This window comes from Portunus trituberculatus, chromosome 2, assembly GCF_017591435.1.
Source record: "Portunus trituberculatus isolate SZX2019 chromosome 2, ASM1759143v1, whole genome shotgun sequence".
In the NCBI taxonomy this organism is placed as follows: Eukaryota; Metazoa; Arthropoda; class Malacostraca; order Decapoda; family Portunidae; genus Portunus; species Portunus trituberculatus.
In genome coordinates, this window is record NC_059256.1 from 7,218,876 (window position 1) to 7,241,117 (window position 22,242).

At 40.0% G+C, this 22,242-nt stretch overlaps 1 protein-coding gene across 2 annotated transcripts; it reads left to right on the forward strand.

The window, feature by feature from the left end:
- Positions 1–2,510: 2,510 nt before the first annotated feature.
- LOC123504232 (translocating chain-associated membrane protein 1-like) lies at positions 2,511–21,440 on the forward strand. Of its 2 annotated transcripts, none has more exons than XM_045254615.1 (9): positions 2,511–2,750; positions 9,711–9,893; positions 10,349–10,464; positions 10,901–11,042; positions 12,616–12,695; positions 13,012–13,121; positions 16,458–16,602; positions 19,177–19,334; positions 19,658–21,440. In XM_045254615.1, coding segments are annotated over exons 1-9 (1,065 nt in total). In that variant the 5' UTR covers positions 2,511–2,621; the 3' UTR covers positions 19,660–21,440. The 2 variants fall into 2 exon arrangements, with proteins under 2 accessions (XP_045110550.1, XP_045110541.1); XM_045254606.1 differs by having other exon boundaries at positions 2,512–2,750; positions 19,676–21,440.
- The last annotated feature ends 802 nt before the right edge of the window (positions 21,441–22,242 follow it).

Here is a 22,242-nt window from a genome sequence, read left to right on the forward strand (position 1 = left end):
TGACAATGCCGTGTCGCCACAACAAGGACGGTCAAGTGACGCTAGTGAGAGGTGGACCTTGGACACCGCCAGACCGTCGCGCCGCCATTGTGCCGCACCGCACCACACCAAAACCTGCCAGTGACAGTCTTGTGTGAACTCCTGACAGCCAAGCATACGAGTAGTCATGTGGCTCCATTTAGTGACACCAGTGGCGGGAAAACAGTGCCAAGTGTGCCAAACATTAGCTAAACACAGGCAGGCGGCAGACGACACCTGAGCAAGCCCCGCCCACTTGGTGACGTCACACCCCTGGCCGGGCGGGCGGCTTGGCGGGTGACTCGGCCTTACTTACGTACGTTCGTAACGGAACTCATTTCAAAATCGACTTATAGAAAAAATAAAGCCAGACTGGAATGCTTGCTATTTTGTGACCTGGTAAGTACTTAAACTAACATCCACAACATCAAAACATCTCCAGCATAACTAGTTTTTAAAAAAATGTCTTAAATAATTATAATGAAACTATAAAAACATTCTCACTTTTAAGAGCAGTGAAACGTCCAGCCATTTTGACTTCAGACGTTTGTCAAAAATACTAGACAGTATAAACAATCTTCTCAGGCATCGAACACTTCCCTACAACCAGAAGCGAACGAATGAAGAGAGATTTATGTAAAACAAAAGCATTAATATATAAACTCATTAAAAACTCTTGTGAAGTCCAGCCATTTTCGCTTGGTGAGTATTCTAAGACACTTTGCAGAGTCTGAGCTGTCTTTTGAGGCATTCGAGAACGAGTTAGACCATGAACCAGAAACGTAAACAAATAAAATAAGAAATATAAAACCTACATTGAACAGGACTGAAGACCATTTTAAAGTGCACATATTTCACTCAGAAGGTTGATTTCACACTTAAGAGAGCATAGACGACTCTCTGATACCATGAAAATCTAGTTATAGGTTAATATAAAAAATTTCCAAATCGCAGATGGAAAATTTGAACCGTTAAGACAGCTCACACTCACGCCATAAAACACCACTAAACGCCGCATTTTTACCGAGCAGAGGCGCGGAAAACACTTCAAAGGCAACTATATACTAAAAGAAACCCTAAAACCATAATACAGACACCGAATAATGGAGTTAGAAGACTGGAAAAAGTGTTTGAACCAGCGGACAAGCGGACGAGCGGGGTAGCGGGGGAGAGGAGGAGCATGAGACGGGGGTGGCGGGGAAGAGGCTATAGCGCTATCCTTGTCTTAATTATTGTTTTATCACTTTTAAACGAGACAATGGCGGATATAGGTGAACGCAGTGAAGTGTTTTAATTCCTGTAAGAATGTGTCAACTTTTCAGCCGTGGCAATGAAGTAACGGTGTGAAAAGTTTATGATTGCTAACTTTATTGTTGTCTCAGTGTATGAAAGTGTTCGTGGAGGAGTGATGACAGGTCTTCAAAGCGACACGTATATCCTCCTGCCCTCCGGTGTGATGGATTGATACATTTATGGTTGAATTAATAAAGAAATACAACAAAGGAGGAGGATGGACCTTGCCACCCACCCCCTAGGCAAAGACTTAAGGTTAAAGTATCATAAATGTCGTCTCTCAATGTTCATCGTATTTAGCATCGTTCCTGTGTGTGTGTGTGTGTGTTATTTAAGTTATTTCCGTGTATGTATGAATGTATGTATGCATATATGTATGTACGTACGTCAGCTTAGAATAGTGTGTATATTTTACTCTCTCTCTCTCTCTTGCAAAAAATATGCATTAGGTATATATCAGTGTTTTATTAATCACCTCTTTGCTAGTTAAAAACATATACGGAAAAGTACCACGAGCAATTTTACTTCATAATTTGTATAGATAGGTAATGTGTTAAGTGTATTTTGATCGTATAGAAAAGCTCATTTGAGTGTTGAGTCGCCACGTAACTTGGTGGCTTGTGTTACTTTGGATCAACGCTCTCCTCACACACCCTAAAGCTCTAAAACCTACAGATAACACCAATTTTATAGAAGAAAATGCAATGAAAATTTATAATAAGTCATTTTTACTATAAATAAGGGAGAAAATGTTTTAAATATAGTGTAATCCAAAGTAGAAAACAAGTGACACGTACTTCCGGCGTGTTTTGGCGGCATTTTTTTTACTCAGGATCCTCTCAAATATTCAAAACCCAAATTAACAAAACTACTTGAATTCCAAAATATTAACCTAAAAAACATGCTTAAAAATAATAAACTGCAAAAATCTATATAAAAACAACCAAGGAAAGAAAACATACGATAAAAGAGAAAGTAAACATGAACCGCCCCTAAGTGAATGCAAGTGACACGTATTTTTTTTACTCAGGAAAACATCTTAAACCTACACAAAAAATCCTTACAAATCCACTAAAACCCTCAAATAAGACCAAAAAACGCAATGAAAAATAAAAACAAACATAAAACCATGTACAAAATATCCAAAAACGTAGCAAGTATCAAAATAAGAAAAGTAAACAACACCTGATCCAAAGTAAAAGGAGTGACAGAAAGGAGGCATTGAGGAGACGAACCGGGAGGGAAGGAGGCGAAACAAGACTGAACATTTTTACTAATATCTCGGTACAGACAGGAGGCAGCTTGGCACCATGGCACTGAAGGGCGTGAGGAGGGCCAATAAGAACCCTCCAATACTGAGCCACGAGTTTGTGATCCAGAACCATGCAGATATTGTGTCTTGTGTGGCCATGGTGTTCGTGCTCGGTCTAATGTTCCAGGTGAGATGGACATTTAATCATTTTTACCTGTTAATTAGTGATGGCGGGTTGATTTGGGCTTATTTTGTTAGTATTGGGTGTGTGTTTGCGTGTCCAGCTGGTGTTACGTTAGTTTAGGTGTGTGTGTGTGTGTGTTTGTTTGTCCAGCTGGTGTTAGGTTAGGTGTGTGTGTCCAGCTGTTTTAAAGTTAGGTTAGGTTAGGTTTATTTATTCTAGTGGTGGTAGTATTTAGTGTGTGTGTGTGTGTGTGTGTCCAGCTGTTTTTGGTTAGGTGAGGTGAGGTTAGTTGTATTAATTTCCTGTTCATTATTTATTATTTGTGTGTGTGTGTGTGTGTGTGTGTCCAGCTGTTTTTGGTTAGGTGAGGTGAGGTTAGTTGTATTAATTTCCTGTTCATTATTTATTATTTGTGTGTGTGTGTGTGTGTGTGTGTTACAGTCTGTTCCATCAGTGAAGTCCCATTTTACCCTTTCGGAAATTGATATTAACTTCAGGACAGAATTTAGGTTAGGTTAGGATAGGTTTGGTTTCCCCACTCTAAAATCCCACTTTCCCAGGAGGTCCCCAAGCTTGTCAGACATAGGGAAAGAGAAATTTAAAGGCAGCGTCACACTAGCATTTGGAAAATGTTTCTAATACGTCCGTGTCACTTACAGTAATGGAATTCACATATTTTGTAGAGACTATGTTGGCTTGTAGTAAACACAAAAGTCTTGGTGGGGCCGCGTCTATGGTGGCTATAAATGGGACGAAAAGGTTTCTATGCCGCACAGAATCTAAGTCCCACGGAGCTCCATCACACTCGGAAATGAGCAGCACACTGACTTGCATTTGTTTCTAGCTGGGGTTTGTGGGTAACTGCTGAATTGGCTAGGTCAGGTTACGGTAGATTAGGTTTGTTAGGGTTAGGTTAGTGTTGTAGGGGGGGTCTGGGGGCACACCTCCGGTTAGGCTAAGTTAGGTTAGGTTTATGTTAGGGTTAGGTTAGTGTTGTAGGGGGGGGAGGGTTATGTAAAACTTCACTATATTTAGGGATATTTTTGAACATTTGGGGAAATTTTCCTAGATTTTTAAAAATCCATATATCACTCAAATATACCTCCCCCCTAAAACCCCCGATTCCCCCCAGGTCCCCAAGCTTGCTGGGACTGGGGAGGGATAATTTCAGTGGAAATTATTCTTGAATTTTTTATTTTTTCAAATTTTTCCTTGAAAACGCCAGTTTTTGTTCTTAGATTTTTTCCGACCCCCATATTTCGCCTATTTTGGCTTCCCCCCCCAAAAAAAACCCCAATTTCCCACATGCCCCCAAGCTTGTTGGAGGGGTTAGGGGGGTGTGGGTAGAGAATAGGGGGACGGAAGTATTGTAAAGAATTACCTAGCATTTTTCCGCTGTCTTCAGTGATTTGCGTTGTCTTGAGTCAGACAAAACGCACAATTTTTCCCTAGCGTCAATTTTTAGTCCATTAAAATCTATGGTTTCTCATCAACACTTTTATAATAAAATAAATTTTCTTGTTAATTGGAATGATGCTATAATCTTAAATTAATAGAATGTTGATAAGTAGGCATAAATATATTTGTACATGTATATTTTTTTGTCCTAGCCTAGCAGTGAAAAGTAGTTCAGTTGCCAAGATACTGTGGTGGTGGTGGTGGTGGTGGTGGTCAGCGTGTCCCCTGGGGCATGTTAAGTCAAGTGTCACAGCCAACACCTCACTACCTCGCTGGCTACCAAACAACATGGAAACTACAACCACGACTTTTACCTCACACACACACACACACCGCAAATATTTTAACACCTGTCTGCCACATAGAGAGAGAGAGAGACTATTGACAGACTGACAGAATGGAAGTAAGAAAGAAAAAAAAAGAAAGTCAGAGAGAGAGAGAGAGAGAGAGAGAGAGAGAGAGAGAGAAAGCTTGTGGATAGGCAGGTAGGCAGACAATTTTAATCTGATAATTGGTGGTCAGCATAACACTCTTGGGAATTAGGTTAGGTTTATTTATTCTAGTGGTGGTAGTATTTAGTGTGTGTGTGTGTGTGTGTGTCCAGCTGTTTTTGGTTAGGTGAGGTGAGGTTAGTTGTATTAATTTCCTGTTCATTATTTATTATTTGTGTGTGTGTGTTATAGTCTGTTCCATCAGTGAAGTCCCATTTTACCCTTTCGGAAATTAATATTAACTTCAGGATAGAATTTAGGTTAGGTTAGGATAGGTTTGGTTTCCCCACTCTAAAACCCCACTTTCCCAGGATGTCCCCAAGCTTGTCAGACATAGGGAAAGAGAAATAAAAAGGCAGCGTCACACTAGCATTTGGAAAATGTTTCTAATACGTCCGTGTCACTTACAGTAATGGAATTCACATATTTTGTAGAGACTATGTTGGCTTGTAGTAAACACAAAAGTCTTGGTGGGGCCGCGTCTATGGTGGCTATGAATGGGACGAAAAGGTTTCTATGCCGCACAGAATCTAAGTCCCACGGAGCTCCATCACACTCGGAAATGAGCAGCACACTGACTTGCATTTGTTTCTAGCTGGGGTTTGTGGGTAACTGCTGAATAGGCTAGGTCAGGTTACGGTAGATTAGGTTTGTTAGGGTTAGGTTAGTGTTGTCTGGGGGGCCACAGCCCCTCCGGTTAGGCTAGGTTTATGTTAGGGTTAGGTTAGTGTTGTGGGGGAGGGTTATGTAAAACTTCCCTATATTTAGGGATATTTTTGAACATTTGGGGAAATTTTCCTAGATTTTTCAAAATCCATATATCACTCAAATATACCTCCCCCCCTAAAACCCCCGATTCTCCCCAGGTCCCCAAGCTTGCTGGGACTGGGGAGGGATAATTTCAGTGAAAATTATTCTTGAGTTTTTTATTTTTTTCAAATTTTTCCTTGAAAACGCCAGTTTTTGTTCTTAGATTTTTTCCGACCCCCATATTTTGCCTATTTTGGCTTCCCCCCCAAAAAACCCCCCCGATTTCCCACATGCCCATAAGCTTGTTGGAGGGGTTAGGGGGGGTGTGGGTAGAGAATAGGGGGACGGATGTATTGTAAAGAATTACCTAGCATTTTTCCGCTGTCTTCAGTGATTTGCGTCGTCTTGAGTCAGACAAAACGCACAATTTTCCCCTAGCGTCAATTTTTAGTCAATTAAGATCTACGGTTTCTCATCAACACTTTTATAATAAGATTAATTTTCTTGTTAATTGGAATGATGCTATAATCTTAAATTAATAGAATCTTGATAAGTAGGTGTAAATATATTTGTACATGTATATTTTTTTTGTCCTAGCCTAGCAGTGAAAAGTAGTTCAGTTGCTTGTTTACATTTGTCTGGAACTGCAACGCTCCAAGGCACAACTGGCCAAGATGAGCAGCTCTGTTGTCGATGAGCGGACAAAGCTGAAGAGTTTCTCAGAGATCACTAAAGGCCAAGAATAACAATGGCTTGCTGTGGGTGAAGGGGCTGCCATAGGTTGTTTACAGCTGAGAAATGCAACAAAGGCAGAAACGAGCTTGTGTGATGACCAGCGTTGACAAAATTGGTCTTCAGAAAGTTGATAGTGTGACGCTGCCTTTAGACAAGTTATATTGGCTGAAGCTGCAATGTACCAGGAGCCACAAGAACAGTGAGTGTCTAGGTTCAGGACTGGAACATCAATTTATAAACATTCTATGACAAATGGCAGAAGTTTTTTTCCAGTGTTGCCAAGATACTGTGGTGGTGGTGGTGGTGGTGGTGGTGGTCAGCGTGTCCCTGGGGCATGTTAGGTCAAGTATCACAGCCAACACCTCACTACCTCGCTGGCTACCAAACAACATGGAAACTACAACCACGACTTTTACCTCACACACACACACACACACCACAAATATTTTAACATCTGTCTGCCACATAGAGAGAGAGAGAGAGAGACAGACTGACAGAATGGAAGTAAGAAGAAAAAAAAAGAAAGTCAGAGAGAGAGAGAGAGAGAGAGAGAGAGAGAGAGAGAGAGAGAGAGAGAGAGCTTGTGGAAAGGCAGGTAGGCAGACAATTTTAATCTGATAATTGGTGGTCAGCATAACACTCTTGGGAATTCTGGAATCTGCCACATCTAGAACAGACTGGAGTTAGGTTAGGTTAGGATAGGATAGGTTAGGATAGTCATTAATACTAGCGATATATTTCTACTATTCCCTTTGGTGTGTGTTTATGTGGTGTTGTGTGTCTCTATTTCCATTTCCCTGCAACACTGTATTTCCTAGGCTGAGGGAAATACTGCTCGCTTATTGACTGAAAGGGGAAATATTGTTTACGCATTTTTACCTTGAGATTTGTGTACCATTAGACCATTTTATTGACATTAGCAAGGGTGTATGGAGGGCACAAGATTAATGGCCACAGTCTTCACTATTTTAACCCCTTCAGTACTGGGACACATTTTTACCTTGAGATTTGTGTACCATTAGACCATTTTATTGACATTAGCAAGGGTGTATGGAGGGCACAAGATTAATGGCCACAGTCTTCACTATTTTAACCCCTTCAGTACTGGGACACATTTTTACCTTGAGATTTGTGTACCATTAGACCATTTTATTGACATTAGCAAGGGTGTATGGAGGGCACAAGATTAATGGCCACAGTCTTCACTATTTTAACCCCTTCAGTACTGGGACACATTTTTACCTTGAGATTTGTGTACCATTAGACCATTTTATTGACATTAGCAAGGGTGTATGGAGGGCACAAGATTAATGGCCACAGTCTTCACTATTTTAACCCCTTCAGTACTGGGACACATTTTTACCTTGAGATTTGTGTACCATTAGACCATTTTATTGACATTAGCAAGGGTGTATGGAGGGCACAAGATTAATGGCCACAGTCTTCACTATTTTAACCCCTTCAGTACTGGGACACATTTTTACCTTGAGATTTGTGTACCATTAGACCATTTTATTGACATTAGCAAGGGTGTATGGAGGGCACAAGATTAATGGCCACAGTCTTCACTATTTTAACCCCTTCAGTACTGGGACACATTTTTACCTTGAGATTTGTGTACCATTAGACCATTTTATTGACATTAGCAAGGGTGTATGGAGGGCACAAGATTAATGGCCACAGTCTTCACTATTTTAACCCCTTCAGTACTGGGACACATTTTTACCTTGAGATTTGTGTACCATTAGACCATTTTATTGACATTAGCAAGGGTGTATGGAGGGCACAAGATTAATGGCCACAGTCTTCACTATTTTAACCCCTTCAGTACTGGGACACATTTTTACCTTGAGATTTGTGTACCATTAGACCATTTTATTGACATTAGCAAGGGTGTATGGAGGGCACAAGATTAATGGCCACAGTCTTCACTATTTTAACCCCTTCAGTACTGGGACACATTTTTACCTTGAGATTTGTGTACCATTAGACCATTTTATTGACATTAGCAAGGGTGTATGGAGGGCACAAGATTAATGGCCACAGTCTTCACTATTTTAACCCCTTCAGTACTGGGACACATTTTTACCTTGAGATTTGTGTACCATTAGACCATTTTATTGACATTAGCAAGGGTGTATGGAGGGCACAAGATTAATGGCCACAGTCTTCACTATTTTAACCCCTTCAGTACTGGGACACATTTTTACCTTGAGATTTGTGTACCATTAGACCATTTTATTGACATTAGCAAGGGTCCATGGAGGGCACAAGATTAATGGCCACAGTCTTCACTATTTTAACCCCTTCAGTACTGGGACACATTTTTACCTTGAGATTTGTGTACCATTAGACCATTTTATTGACATTAGCAAGGGTCCATGGAGGGCACAAGATTAATGGCCACAGTCTTCACTATTTTAACCCCTTCAGTACTGGGACACATTTTTACCTTGAGATTTGTGTACCATTAGACCATTTTATTGACATTAGCAAGGGTGTATGGAGGGCACAAGATTAATGGCCACAGTCTTCACTATTTTAACCCCTTCAGTACTGGGACACATTTTTACCTTGAGATTTGTGTACCATTAGACCATTTTATTGACATTAGCAAGGGTGTATGGAGGGCACAAGATTAATGGCCACAGTCTTCACTATTTTAACCCCTTCAGTACTGGGACACATTTTTACCTTGAGATTTGTGTACCATTAGACCATTTTATTGACATTAGCAAGGTGTATGGAGGGCACAAGATTAATGGCCACAGTCTTCACTATTTTAACCCCTTCAGTACTGGGACACATTTTTACCTTGAGATTTGTGTACCATTAGACCATTTTATTGACATTAGCAAGGGTCCATGGAGGGCACAAGATTAATGGCCACAGTCTTCACTATTTTAACCCCTTCAGTACTGGGACACATTTTTACCTTGAGATTTGTGTACCATTAGACCATTTTATTGACATTAGCAAGGGTCCATGGAGGGCACAAGATTAATGGCCACAGTCTTCACTATTTTAACCCCTTCAGTACTGGGACACATTTTTACCTTGAGATTTGTGTACCATTAGACCATTTTATTGACATTAGCAAGGGTCCATGGAGGGCACAAGATTAATGGCCACAGTCTTCACTATTTTAACCCCTTCAGTACTGGGACACATTTTTACCTTGAGATTTGTGTACCATTAGACCATTTTATTGACATTAGCAAGGGTCCATGGAGGGCACAAGATTAATGGCCACAGTCTTCACTATTTTAACCCCTTCATTGTTGGGAGAGAGAGAGAGCGAGAGAGAGAGCAAGAGAGCAAGAGCAAGTGAGCGAGCATGTGATATCTCTCTCTCTCTCTCTCTCTCTCTCTCTCTCTCTCTCTCTCTCTCTCTCTCTCTCTCTCTCTCACACACACACACACACACACACATAAACCTTAGAAAGAAAAAAAAAAAAAACATTTACACCAAACACTGCCCCCACCCCATCTCTCACTCACTCTCTCTCTCTCTCTCTCTCTCTCACAGGCCACAGCACCTCTAGCATCAGTGTTCATCGCAGTCCAGCACAACGCAACCGACCCAGAGACTCTCACTGGCCCGGAGACCCTCATGACCTACACTTATGGCTCCAGAGACGTGGCCGCAATTTTCTTCTACTGTTTGATATCTATTGTCATGCACGCCATCATCCAGGAGTATATTCTCGATGTAAGTGTGTGTGTCTATGCGCGAGGCGGGGTCTGGTTTGAGTGCGGTGAAGTTCGGGGGTGTTTTGGGGTTTTGGATGTGTTTTGGGTGGGTTTTTGGGGTGTTTTGAGTGTGTTTTATTTTGGGGTGGGTTTTTGGGTGTTTGAGTGTGTTTCGAGGGTGTTTTTGGTGTGTGTTTGGATGTGTTTTGGTGTGTTTCGGGGTGTTTCAAGTGTGTTTGAGGGTGTTTTGGGTGTTTTAGGGGTGTTTTGGGGTGTTTGGGAGTGTGTATGTATGTGTGTGTGTTTTAGTGTGTTTTGTGTTTTTTTGAGTGTTTTGAGTGTGTGTGTGTGTGTGTGTGTAAGTGAGAGAGAGAAGAAATAAATGAAAAATGAAAATAACACCATATCTCTCTCTCTCTCTCTCTCTCTCTCTCTCTCTCTCTCTCTCTCTCTCTCTCTCTCTCTCTCTCACAGAAAATCAACCGTAAACTTCACCTAAGTAAGATCAAACACAGTAAATTTAATGAGAGTGGCCAGCTGCTCATTTTTACTGCTGTTTCTGCTGCCTGGGGCCTCAATATCCTCGTTAAGTAAGTAGTAGTAGTAGTAGTAGTAGTAGTAGTAGTAGTAGTAGTAGTGGTGGTGGTGGTGGTGGTGGTTTTTTTTTTTTTTTTTTTTTTTTTTTTCTTAGTTGTGGTGGTGGTGGTGGTTGGTGGTGGTTGTGGTTGTAGTAGTAGTAGTAGTAGTAGTAGTAGTAGTAGTAGTAGTAGTAGTAGTATTGGATTGTCCTCTTCTTCTTTTTCTTCTTCATTCTTGTCTATATATCTCTCTCTCTCTCTCTCTCTCTCTCTCTCTCTCTCTCTCTCTCTCTCTCTCTCTCTCTCTCTCTCTCTCTCTCTCTCATGCATAGAAAAACAAATAAGCCAAAAATAATTCTCTCTCTCTCTCTCTCTCTCTCTCTCTCTCTCTCTCTCTCTCTCTCTCTCTCTCTCTCTCTCTCTCTCTCTCTCTCTCTCTCTCTCTCAGGGATAACCTTCTACAAGACATCAGCAGCCTATGGGGGGGCTACCCTGAAGGACACGCCCAGATGTCCTTCATGCTCAAATTCTTCTTCTTAGTGCAAATGTCCTACTGGCTCCATTGCTATCCAGAGTTGTACTTCCAGAAGGTAAGGGGGTTTTGGGGGTTTTAGGGGTTTTTTGATGTGTTTTGGGGGTGTTGTTGGAGTGTTTTGGGTGTTTTGGGGTGTGTTTGGGGTGTTTTATGTGTTTTGGTGGTGTGTTTTGGGGTGTTTTGATGTGTTTTTGTGGTGTTTTGGGATAACTGGGTTTTTTGGGGTGTTTTGGTGTGTTTTGGGATGTTTTTGGGGTGTTTTGTGGTGGTGTGGTGTGTTTTGGGGTGTTTTGGGTGTGTTTTGGGGTATTTTGATGTGTTTTGGGTGTTTTGGGATGTTTTTGCTGTGTTTGGGGGTGTTTTGGGTGTTTTTGTGTGTCTGGGGTATGTTTGGGGTATTTTGAGGTGTTTTGAAGTGTTTTTGTGTTTTGAGGTGTTTTTGGGGTGGTTTGGGGTATGTTACTATACCATTTTATTGACATTAGCAAGGGTGTATGGAGGGCACAAGATTAATGGCCACAGTCTTCACTATTTTAACCCCTTCAGTACTGGGACACATTTTTACCTTGAGATTTGTGTACCATTAGACCATTTTATTGACATTAGCAAGGGTGTATGGAGGGCACAAGATTAATGGCCACAGTCTTCACTATTTTAACCCCTTCAGTACTGGGACACATTTTACCTTGAGATTTGTGTACCATTAGACCATTTTATTGACATTAGCAAGGGTGTATGGAGGGCATAAGATTAATGGCCACAGTCTTCACTATTTTAACCCCTTCAGTACTGGGACACATTTTTACCTTGAGATTTGTGTACCATTAGACCATTTTATTGACATTAGCAAGGGTGTATGGAGGGCACAAGATTAATGGCCACAGTCTTCACTATTTTAACCCCTTCAGTACTGGGACACATTTTTACCTTGAGATTTGTGTACCATTAGACCATTTTATTGACATTAGCAAGGGTGTATGGAGGGCACAAGATTAATGGCCACAGTCTTCACTATTTTAACCCCCACATGAGTTTGTGAAGCTGTGGAAAGTCACCAAATAGTCACCACAATGAATAGGGAAACACGTCACGCTACTGAAGGGGTTGAGTTAGATTAGATTAGGTTAAGTTAGATTAGGTTAGGTTAGATTAGGTTAAGTTAGGTTAGGTTAAGGTTAGGTTAGGTTAGGTTAGGTTAGGTTACATACAATTTAGATACAACTAATTTTAAGAACAGGTTTCATGATACACCTATAGACAACCACTTCTAAGCCTGTAACTTTAGATTCTTTTAAGGCGAGAACAATTGAAGGGGACAATTCTTTCTATCATTCATTTGTCTAACCTTGATAGTTCTCTGTGTGGCATCAAATAAATAAATAAATGAAATAAATAGAATGTGTTAGGTTAGGTTAGGTTAGGTTTGGTGGGGCCTTACAGTTTGTGGTGGTCATTTTGTGTCTGTCTGTCTGTCTGTCTGTCTGTCTGTCTGTCTGTCTGTCTGTCTTTTAGTGAATAACGATAATAAGATGATATATAATGAGGTCTAATACTCTAATCTTCCTCCTCCTCCTCCTCCTCCTCCTCCTCCTCCTCCTCCTCCTCCTCCTCCTCCTCCTCCTCCACAGACGAAGAGAGAAGAAATGCCAGCCAAGATACAGCATGCCTCTCTCTACCTCATCTTCTGCGCTGCTGCCTACGTCCTCAAGTGAGAGAGAGAGAGAGAGAGAGAGAGAGAGAGAGAGGGAGGGGATGAAAGAAATAAAAAAAAGAAAAAGTGAGAAAAATATGGAGAGAAACATGATAGAGAGAGAGAGAGAGAGAGAGAGAGAGAGAGAGAGAGAGAGAGAATAAAGAAAAACAAAGAAAGAGAGAAAAAAAGAGAAATAGGATGAAAAAGAGAGAGAGAGAGAGAGAGAGAGAGAGAGAGAGAGAGAGAGAGAGAGAGTTAAACAATTAATCTCTATATATTTATCTATATACTAACCTAACCTAACCTAATCTGGCCACCCCCGACCCCACAGCTTCACCCACGTGGCGCTGGTGTTGTTGACCCTGCGGTTTATCGAGGAGGGGCTACACCACATCTGCCGCCTTCTATACTTTGCCGAGAGGACACAGGCTGCTCACACTGGTAGGCCCTGCGTGTGTGTGTGTGTGTGTGTTTACCTAGTTGCAGTTATACAGTTTTGGGTGTTTTTGGTGTGTTTTGGTGTGTTTTTGATGTGTTTTGGTGTGTTTTTGATGTGTTTTGGTGTGTTTTGGTGTGTTTTGATGTGTTTTGGTGTGTTTTTGATGTGTTTCTGTGTTTTTTGATGTGTTTTTGTGTTTTTGGTGTGTTTTGGTGTGTTTTGGTGTGTTTTGATGTGTTTTGGTGTGTTTTGATGTGTTTTGATGTGTTTTGGTGTGTTTTGATGTGTTTTGATGTGTTTTGATGTGTTTGGTGTTTGCGTTTTGATGTGTTTTGGTGTGTTTTGATGTGTTTTGGTGTGTTTTGATGTGTTTTGATGTGTTTTGGTGTGTTTTTGATGTGTTTTGGTGTGTTTTGGTGTGTTTTTGATGTGTTTTGGTGTGTTTTGGTGTATTTTGGTGTGTTTTTGGTAGTTTAACAAAGATTGGACCACCGAAACACACTTACGAACCAGCATAGTTACCCCTGTGTGCTTTCTAAATGGTGCTAGTGAAATCCGTCAATCCCTAAACGACAAAAATATCTCAGGAATATGATAACGTTGTAGGAACTGGAGGTGGTTAAAGATAGGAGCATTATGATGAGGTCGGGTGCATTGTGATGTGACCCCTAAACACATAAAAAATACACCAAAACACCTCAAAACGCACCAAAACACCCTGAAACGCACCAAAACATCCCAAAACATTTCAAAACACCCCAAAAAACACACCAAATAATTCAAAACACCCAAAACACCCAAAACACCCCCAACACCTCAACCAAAACCCTCCAAAACACCACTAAAACACTCAAAACACTAGAAACACCTTAAAACACACAAAACATCCCAGTAACACACCAAACACCCAAAACACACCAAAACATCCAAAACACACCAAAACACAAAAACACACAAAACACACAAATATACAAAACACCCAAAACACACAAAACACAAAACACACCAAAACACCCAAAACACACCAAAACACTCAAAACACACCAAAACACACACAAAACACACAAAAACACAAAAAACACCAAAACACTCAAAACACCCCAAAACACTCAAAACACACAAAAACACCCAAAACACTCAAAAACACACAAAAACACTCAAAACACACCAAAACACACAAAACACACAAAACACACAAAACACAAAACACACAAAACACAAAAACACCCAAAAACACTCAAAAACACCCAAAAACACTCAAAAACACCCAAAAACACCCCACTAAAATATACCTGTGTGTGTTCTTGTTTTGTAGTGTTGTAGAAAGAATACATGAACCTTTGTTGTTGTGTTGACGTACTTGTAACATAGAGGACGTGAGCTGTGGTGGTGGTGGTGGTGGTGGTGTCGGTGTCCTGTCTCCATATCTCCACAAATCCAACCTTCCTCTTGAGTTTATTTGTTGTCCTTCCTACAGTGACTTTGAACAATTTCCCTCCTGGACAAGTTTGTAGGTTGTTTTTTATCGCTCTAGAGGCACGTGGGTAAGATTTCTACATTATTAACTGGAGAAACACTCTTGAAAACTATGCAAATCATTTCTGTGGCTTTAAAATTTAGTCTTTATGAGAGAACAAGTGTTTTTTGATGCCTCCTGCGTTTGTATCCTCTATAAGTCTTCTGTCTAATCCTTCCACTGGTATTAAATCTCTCTCCTTTGCTATTCTAAGGTTTAAAGGCCCAGTATTCTCATGTGTGTGTCTGTCTGTGTGTGTGTGTCAATTCTAAGGTTCCAAGGCCCAGTGTTCATAGCCTTTCTTCATATGCTGCGTTCTCTCTGCTTGCCTTGTGTGTTTCTTCTTGTTTGGTAGCCAGACTGTTGCTGTATAGTCTAATTTTGGGTGTTTTAGAGTTAACTGTTTTTTTTTAGCATATCTCTGTGTGTGTGTGTGTGTGTGTGTGTGTGTGTGAGAGAGAGAGAGTTATTTCTCCTTCTCCTCCTCTTCCTCTTTCTGTCCTTACTACTAGTGTATGTGTGTGTGTGTGTGTGTTTACCTAGTTGTCTATTACAGGGTGTTTTGAGTGTGTTTGTGGGTGTTTAGGGATGTTTTGAGTGTGTTTGGTGGTGTTTAGGGGTGTTTTGAGTGTGTTTGTTGGTGTTTTGGTTTGTGTTTTGTGTGTTTGGGGGTTTGATGTGTATTTTGTGTGTTTGGAGGGTTGGTGTGTGTTTGGGTTGTGTTTGGTGTAGGTTTAGGGCTGTTTGGTGGTATTTGGGTGTGTTTGGTAGTGTTTGGTGTATGTTACAGGTTTGGGTGTGGTTCGTTGTGAGCTGTCTCCGTATGTACATTTGACCAGGTTTTCCTTCAATGTGTGTACACTGAGTGGTGTTAGTGTCTTTAGTGGAGCGTTCCAGATGTCCCCCGTCCTGTGTGCAAACTCAACTTCTTAATGTTCCTCACACACACACTTCATGAGCTTGCTGTCCTCTTGTGTGTCTGTCTCCATCCTGCATCAGTGTTACCAGGTGTTGTCTGTGTGTGTGTATGTGTGTGTCCATCCTCTGTCAGTGTTAGCAGGTGTTGTCTGTCTGTCTGTGTGTCTGTCTTTCCCATCCGGTTGACTGTGTTGTACATGGTCATTAGGTCTCCTCTCTCCCGTCTGTCCTTCAAAGTTGGTAGTTCCATTTCCTTGAGTGTTTCTTCATAGGGAAGGTCCTTCATCTCTGCCACCATCTTTGTAGCAGTCCTTTGCATTCTTTCCACCTTCTTCATGTCTTTCTGCCTGTATGGTGGCCACATCACACCACACACCACACCACTGCTGTATATCCTGGTGTAGGTGTGGACATGGTGGTTATGATGTTTTTCATGGTCCTCTTATCCCTGTCATTGAACGCCAGCCTGATGTTAGTTAGTGTGTTGTGTGTTGCAGCAAACAGTCCAGTGTTGTGTCTTTCTGGAGTCAGGCTGTCTTGTATAATCACTCCCACCTCTCTCTCTCTCTCTCTCTCTTCACTTATCAGTGTAATCTCTCCCCACACTTTGCATTCACACATAAGTCTTCTGTTTTGTGAGAGAGAGAGAGAGAGAGAGAGGGGGCCAGACTGTATGATCATTTAAACACCACAGACATAAACCAAACACACAAAAACACCCCAAAACTAATGCAAAGAAATAAAAACATGCACTAAAACACACAAAAAAACACAAATTATTCAACACACACACACAAACACACCTTAACCTAACCTAACCTAACCAAACCCCAAAAAAACACACAAAAACACACACACTCGAACCTCCGCTAACCTAACCTAACCAAACACCCCTATGCCGCAGGTTTCAGAGTGTGGAATGTTGTGTTTGTGTGTTGTCGTCTAATCTCCATCATCATTGCCATCCTGACCTTCCACTATGGCCTGGGAAGCGCTGATGACCAGATCCTTGACACCGCTGCTGGGAACTTCAATACTCCTGTCATTAGGTGAGAGAGAGAGAGAGAGAGAGGAGAGAGAGAGAGAGAGGGCTGGGTTAAGTAGAGATTGAAAGGAATGATGGGTAATTGAGAGAGAGAGAGAGAGAGAGAGAGAGAGAGAGAGAGAGAGAGGGTAACTAGAGAAGGAGGAGGAGAAGGTGGAAGGAAGAGAAAAAGGAGTTTGAGAGAGAGAGAGAGAGAGAGAGAGAGAGAGAGAAAGGGTTAAATATAGTAGTATCTTAATCTTTGTGCCCTCCATAGACCCTTGCTAATGTCAATAAAATGGTCTAATGGTACACAAATCTCAAGGTAAAAATGTGTCCCAGTACTGAAGGGGTTAAAATAGTGAAGACTGTGGCCATTAATCTTGTGCCCTCCATACACCCTTGCTAATGTCAATAAAATGGTCTAATGGTACACAAATCTCAAGGTAAAATGTGTCCCAGTACTGAAGGGGTTAAAATAGTGAAGACTGTGGCCATTAATCTTGTGCCCTCCATAGACCCTTGCTAATGTCAATAAAATGGTCTAATGGTACACAAATCTCAAGGTAAAAATGTGTCCCAGTACTGAAGGGGTTAAAATAGTGAAGACTGTGGCCATTAATCTTGTGCCCTCCATACACCCTTGCTAATGTCAATAAAATGGTCTAATGGTACACAAATCTCAAGGTAAAAATGTGTCCCAGTACTGAAGGGGTTAAAATAGTGAAGACTGTGGCCATTAATCTTGTGCCCTCCATACACCCTTGCTAATGTCAATAAAATGGTCTAATGGTACACAAATCTCAAGGTAAAAATGTGTCCCAGTACTGAAGGGGTTAAAATAGTGAAGACTGTGGCCATTAATCTTGTGCCCTCCATACACCCTTGCTAATGTCAATAAAATGGTCTAATGGTACACAAATCTCAAGGTAAAATGTGTCCCAGTACTGAAGGGGTTAAAATAGTGAAGACTGTGGCCATTAATCTTGTGCCCTCCATACACCCTTGCTAATGTCAATAAAATGGTCTAATGGTACACAAATCTCAAGGTAAAAATGTGTCCCAGTACTGAAGGGGTTAAAATAGTGAAGACTGTGGCCATTAATCTTGTGCCCTCCATACACCCTTGCTAATGTCAATAAAATGGTCTAATGGTACACAAATCTCAAGGTAAAAATGTGTCCCAGTACTGAAGGGGTTAAAATAGTGAAGACTGTGGCCATTAATCTTGTGCCCTCCATACACCCTTGCTAATGTCAATAAAATGGTCTAATGGTACACAAATCTCAAGGTAAAAATGTGTCCCAGTACTGAAGGGGTTAAAATAGTGAAGACTGTGGCCATTAATCTTGTGCCCTCCATAGACCCTTGCTAATGTCAATAAAATGGTCTAATGGTACACAAATCTCAAGGTAAAAATGTGTCCCAGTACTGAAGGGGTTAAAATAATCTATCAGGCTATCTCTCTATCTATTCATTTAATTATCTATTTACCCAACCTAACCTAACCTAACCTAACCTAACCCAACCTAACCTAACCCAACCTAACCTAACCTAACCTAACCCAACCTAACCTAACCCAACCTAACCTAACCTAACCTAACCCAACCTAACCTAACCCAACCTAACCTAACCTAACCTAACCTAACCTAAACTCACTCCACCACAAGAAAATAAGATAAAACAAAGAAAGAAAGAGAAAAAAAAGGAAATTTAACCTAACCTGACCCCACCAAAAGAGAGAGAGAGAGAGAGATTCTTATTTGTAAAGGTTTGAGATAGTTCCTGGCCACAATCAACCAGTAAGCCATATTGATAGAATTTTTAGAGAGACGTATAATTTGGTAAGGAATATTGGAGTAGCATTTCACTACATGGACAAAGAAATGATGAAGAAATTGCTAAGTACTATAATAAGACCCAGATTGGAATATGCAGGAGTAGTGTGGACCCCTCATAAAAAGAAACACATAAGGAAGTTGGAGAGACTACAAAAAATGGCTACAAGAATGGTTCCAGAATTTGAAGGGATGACATATGAGGAGAGACTAAAGGCTATGGATCTACCAACCCTGGAACAAAGAAGGGAGAGAGAGAGAGAGAGAGAGAGAGAGAGAGAGGGGATCTGATACAAGTTTATAAATTGATCAACGGAATGGACCAAGTGGATAATGAGAAACTGATCCTGAGAGAAGAATATGACACTAGAAGCACAAGATCGCATAGTAAAAAGCTGAGGAAGGGAAGATGTCTGAAAGATGTTAAAAAATATAGTTTCCCGCAAAGATGTGTTGAGACGTGGAACAGTTTAAATGAAGAAGTAGTGTCTGCAACGAGTGTACATAATTTTAAAGAAAAATTGGATAAGTGTAGATATGAAGATGGGGCCACACCAGCGTAAACCCCAGGCCCTGGAAAACTACAACTAGGTAAACACACACACACACACACACACAAAACACCAAAACATACAAAAACACTCTTAAAACACCCAGAAAAAACACAACTACACCCTGAAAACAAAGATACGAACCCCAAAACACACACACACACAAACACATCTTAACCTAACCTAACCTAACCGTGCCCTCCCCCCCAGACTGAACGCACTGGTGGCGGTGTGTCTGGTGCAGGCCTGGATGATGTGGAACTTCATCCATTTCCACCTGCGGCAAATGAGAGAGCGACAAGCGGAGCAGATGGCACAGCGGAAGAAATTGGCCGAGAGGAAGAACAGGAAAGGACGGAAGGATGACTGTGAGTGGTGGAGAGGGGAGAAGGGAAGAGGGAAGAAGGGAGAGGGGAGACGGAAGACGGGAGAGGGTTGAGGGAAGAGGGAAGAAGGGAGAGAGAAGAAGGAAGAAGGAAGAAGGAAGAGAGAGAGAGAGAGAGAGAGAGAGAGAGAGAGAGAGAGAGACATAATATAAACTTTACATTTTGTTTTCTTTATATTTGATTTGTTTGCTACACACACACACACACACACACACACACACACACACACACACACACACACACACACACACACACACACACACACACACACACACACACACACACACACACACTAATGAAAACAGGACTGGTGTTTGTTTCAGCCAAAAGAAGTTCAGAGGAGGACTTCAGCGAGCTTCCGGAGGTGGACCAGCAAACAAGGCGCCGCAAGTAAAGCAAACAACTGCAAACAATCGCTGTAAACAAAATTAAACAACATCATCTGGTTAAATTTGAGAACAAGGCAAGTTTTTTATTAGTTTGTGTGAAAAAAAGTGCAAACAACTGCAAACAATCTGTGTATACAAAAATTATTAACTACTCTAGGTAAAATTGAGACAAAGGCAAGTTTTGGGAATTTTTTTTATTAGTTTGAGTGTAAACAAGGGTGAAATAAATTGTAAACAAGCCAAACTGAAGTGTAAACAGGCAAACAACATCACTTAGTTAAATTTAAGAGCAAGGCAAGTTTGGGTTGTTTTTATTAGTTTGAGTGTAGACAAATGTAAAAATAAGTAAACAAACTAAACAGGTGTAAACAAAATCAAACCTATTTAAATTTGAGAATAAGACAGTTTTTGGGTGTTTTTATTAGTTTGAGTGTAAACAAGTGAAAAAGTGTAAACAAGCAAAGATCTGCAAACCATGAACTGTAAACAAGGCCAAGCAACAGATTCAGCTAGTTAAATATGATTACTACACAAGTTTTTGGTGTTTTTAATTGTTTACATGTAGACAAGTGTTAAAATTATGTAAACAAGGCCAAGCAGCTGTAAATGAGCTCTAAAAAAGTAAACAACAATAATCCGGGTTATATTTGAGATTAAAACTAAATTAAGGTATTTTATTAGGTTAAGTGCAGACAACTGTAAACAAAATACTAAACAACTCTCACAGGCTTACTTGATGTATAAAATCAAGGTTTGGCAGGTAAACAAGTGGTGTAAGTGAATTTAAAAGTGTAAACACTCAATCTGATAAAAGTCGTTTCAGAAGATACTTGGTGATTAGAGTGTAAACAAATAGTGTAAACAAGTCTAGAATGTAAACAAGATGAGGTTAATGACGACAAAAGGTATGTTTATTGATGTTTGATGAAATATAAGGTGTAAACAATTAGCGAAAAGGAGAGTAAACAGGAAATTCATGAAAATAATGCAAACAAGGATAAACAAATGTAGACTATAGAAAACATGCCAATGATTATATGAAGGGAAAGTTAAATTAATTGTCTTAAGGAAATAATGATGCAGACAATATATAGAAGGAAGTGTAAACAATGTAAACAAGTGTAAAGATGGCTACATTGAGTTGAGTATAGGAATGCTTTTAGGTTTTTCATTGTTTATAGTAAGAATCAAACAATATATTCTGCAAACAACACAAAAACAAGCAAATAGCGATGTAAACAAGTATAAGGAGATGCAAACAAACATTATTAGTGACACTTATGTAGACAAATTTGAGTTTTGTTTATGATTTGAGTAATACGTGATGAAAACTAAGCCAATTATATATGTAAACAAATGTAAACAAACCATGCCTTGGGAAATATGGAGTACATGGTCGATGTTTATTTGTTTATAAGGAAATGATTCATGGTGTAAACAAGGATGATGCAGACAATTTACTGTATAACCATTGTGTTCATAAGATAATCTCACTGTAAACAATGACGAAAGGAACATTTGTAAACATGTAAACAAGCAAACAATATAATAACCATAGAAAATTGCAAAAAAATGGCACAACTATATAGTTTTTGTTTGCATTTAAAGTGATACACATGACAAAAACTGCAGACAGCACCGTAAACAAGTACTAAATGTAAACAATATCACAAAAATAGATTAAATGAAGTCACATTGATATATTTCTGTTTACAAAGCAATACACTTGAAAATACAAACAATACTCGTAAACAAACACGAAAATATAAACAAGATGCAAACAAGGTAGATAATTGACGTTGTTTGCATTCAGTGGCACCTGTAGAGCGGTTGTGTATAGGTAAACAGGTAAACAATGGGAAGTAAAGGGTTAGGGGTGTAAACAGTGCAAACAAACAATTAGGTGGTGGTGGTGGTGTAGACAATGTTGTGTTTTTCGTTTTTGGGTTTTTCTATTTTTTACTTCGATATTTTGATTTTGTTTGCTATTTTGTTTATGGTGAGATGGCTCTCTCTCTCTCTCTCTCTCTCTCTCTCTCTCTCTCTCTCTCTCTCTCTCTCTCTCTCTCTCTCTCTCTATTATTATTATTATTATTATTATTATTATTATTATTATTATTATTATTACTATTACTACTACTACTACTACTACTACTACTACTACTACTACTACTACTACTACTTATTGTTCTACTTTTACTACTTCCACTACTACTACTACTACTACTACTACTACTACTACTATTTAAAGCACAAAATGGTACACTTAACTTTTTTATAAGTAAATAAGAAAATGTCTTTAGCACAAAATAATGATAATAATAATAATAATAATAATAATAATAATAATGATAGAAAAAGTTTATAATGTGAATAAACATATTTTTCTTTTTTTTGTTTATATTTGTTTACTTTTGTTTATGGTTGTGTTGGTGTTGTGCTCTCTCTCTCTCTCTCTCTCTCTCTCTCTCTCTCTCTCTCTCTCTCTCTCTCTCTCTCTC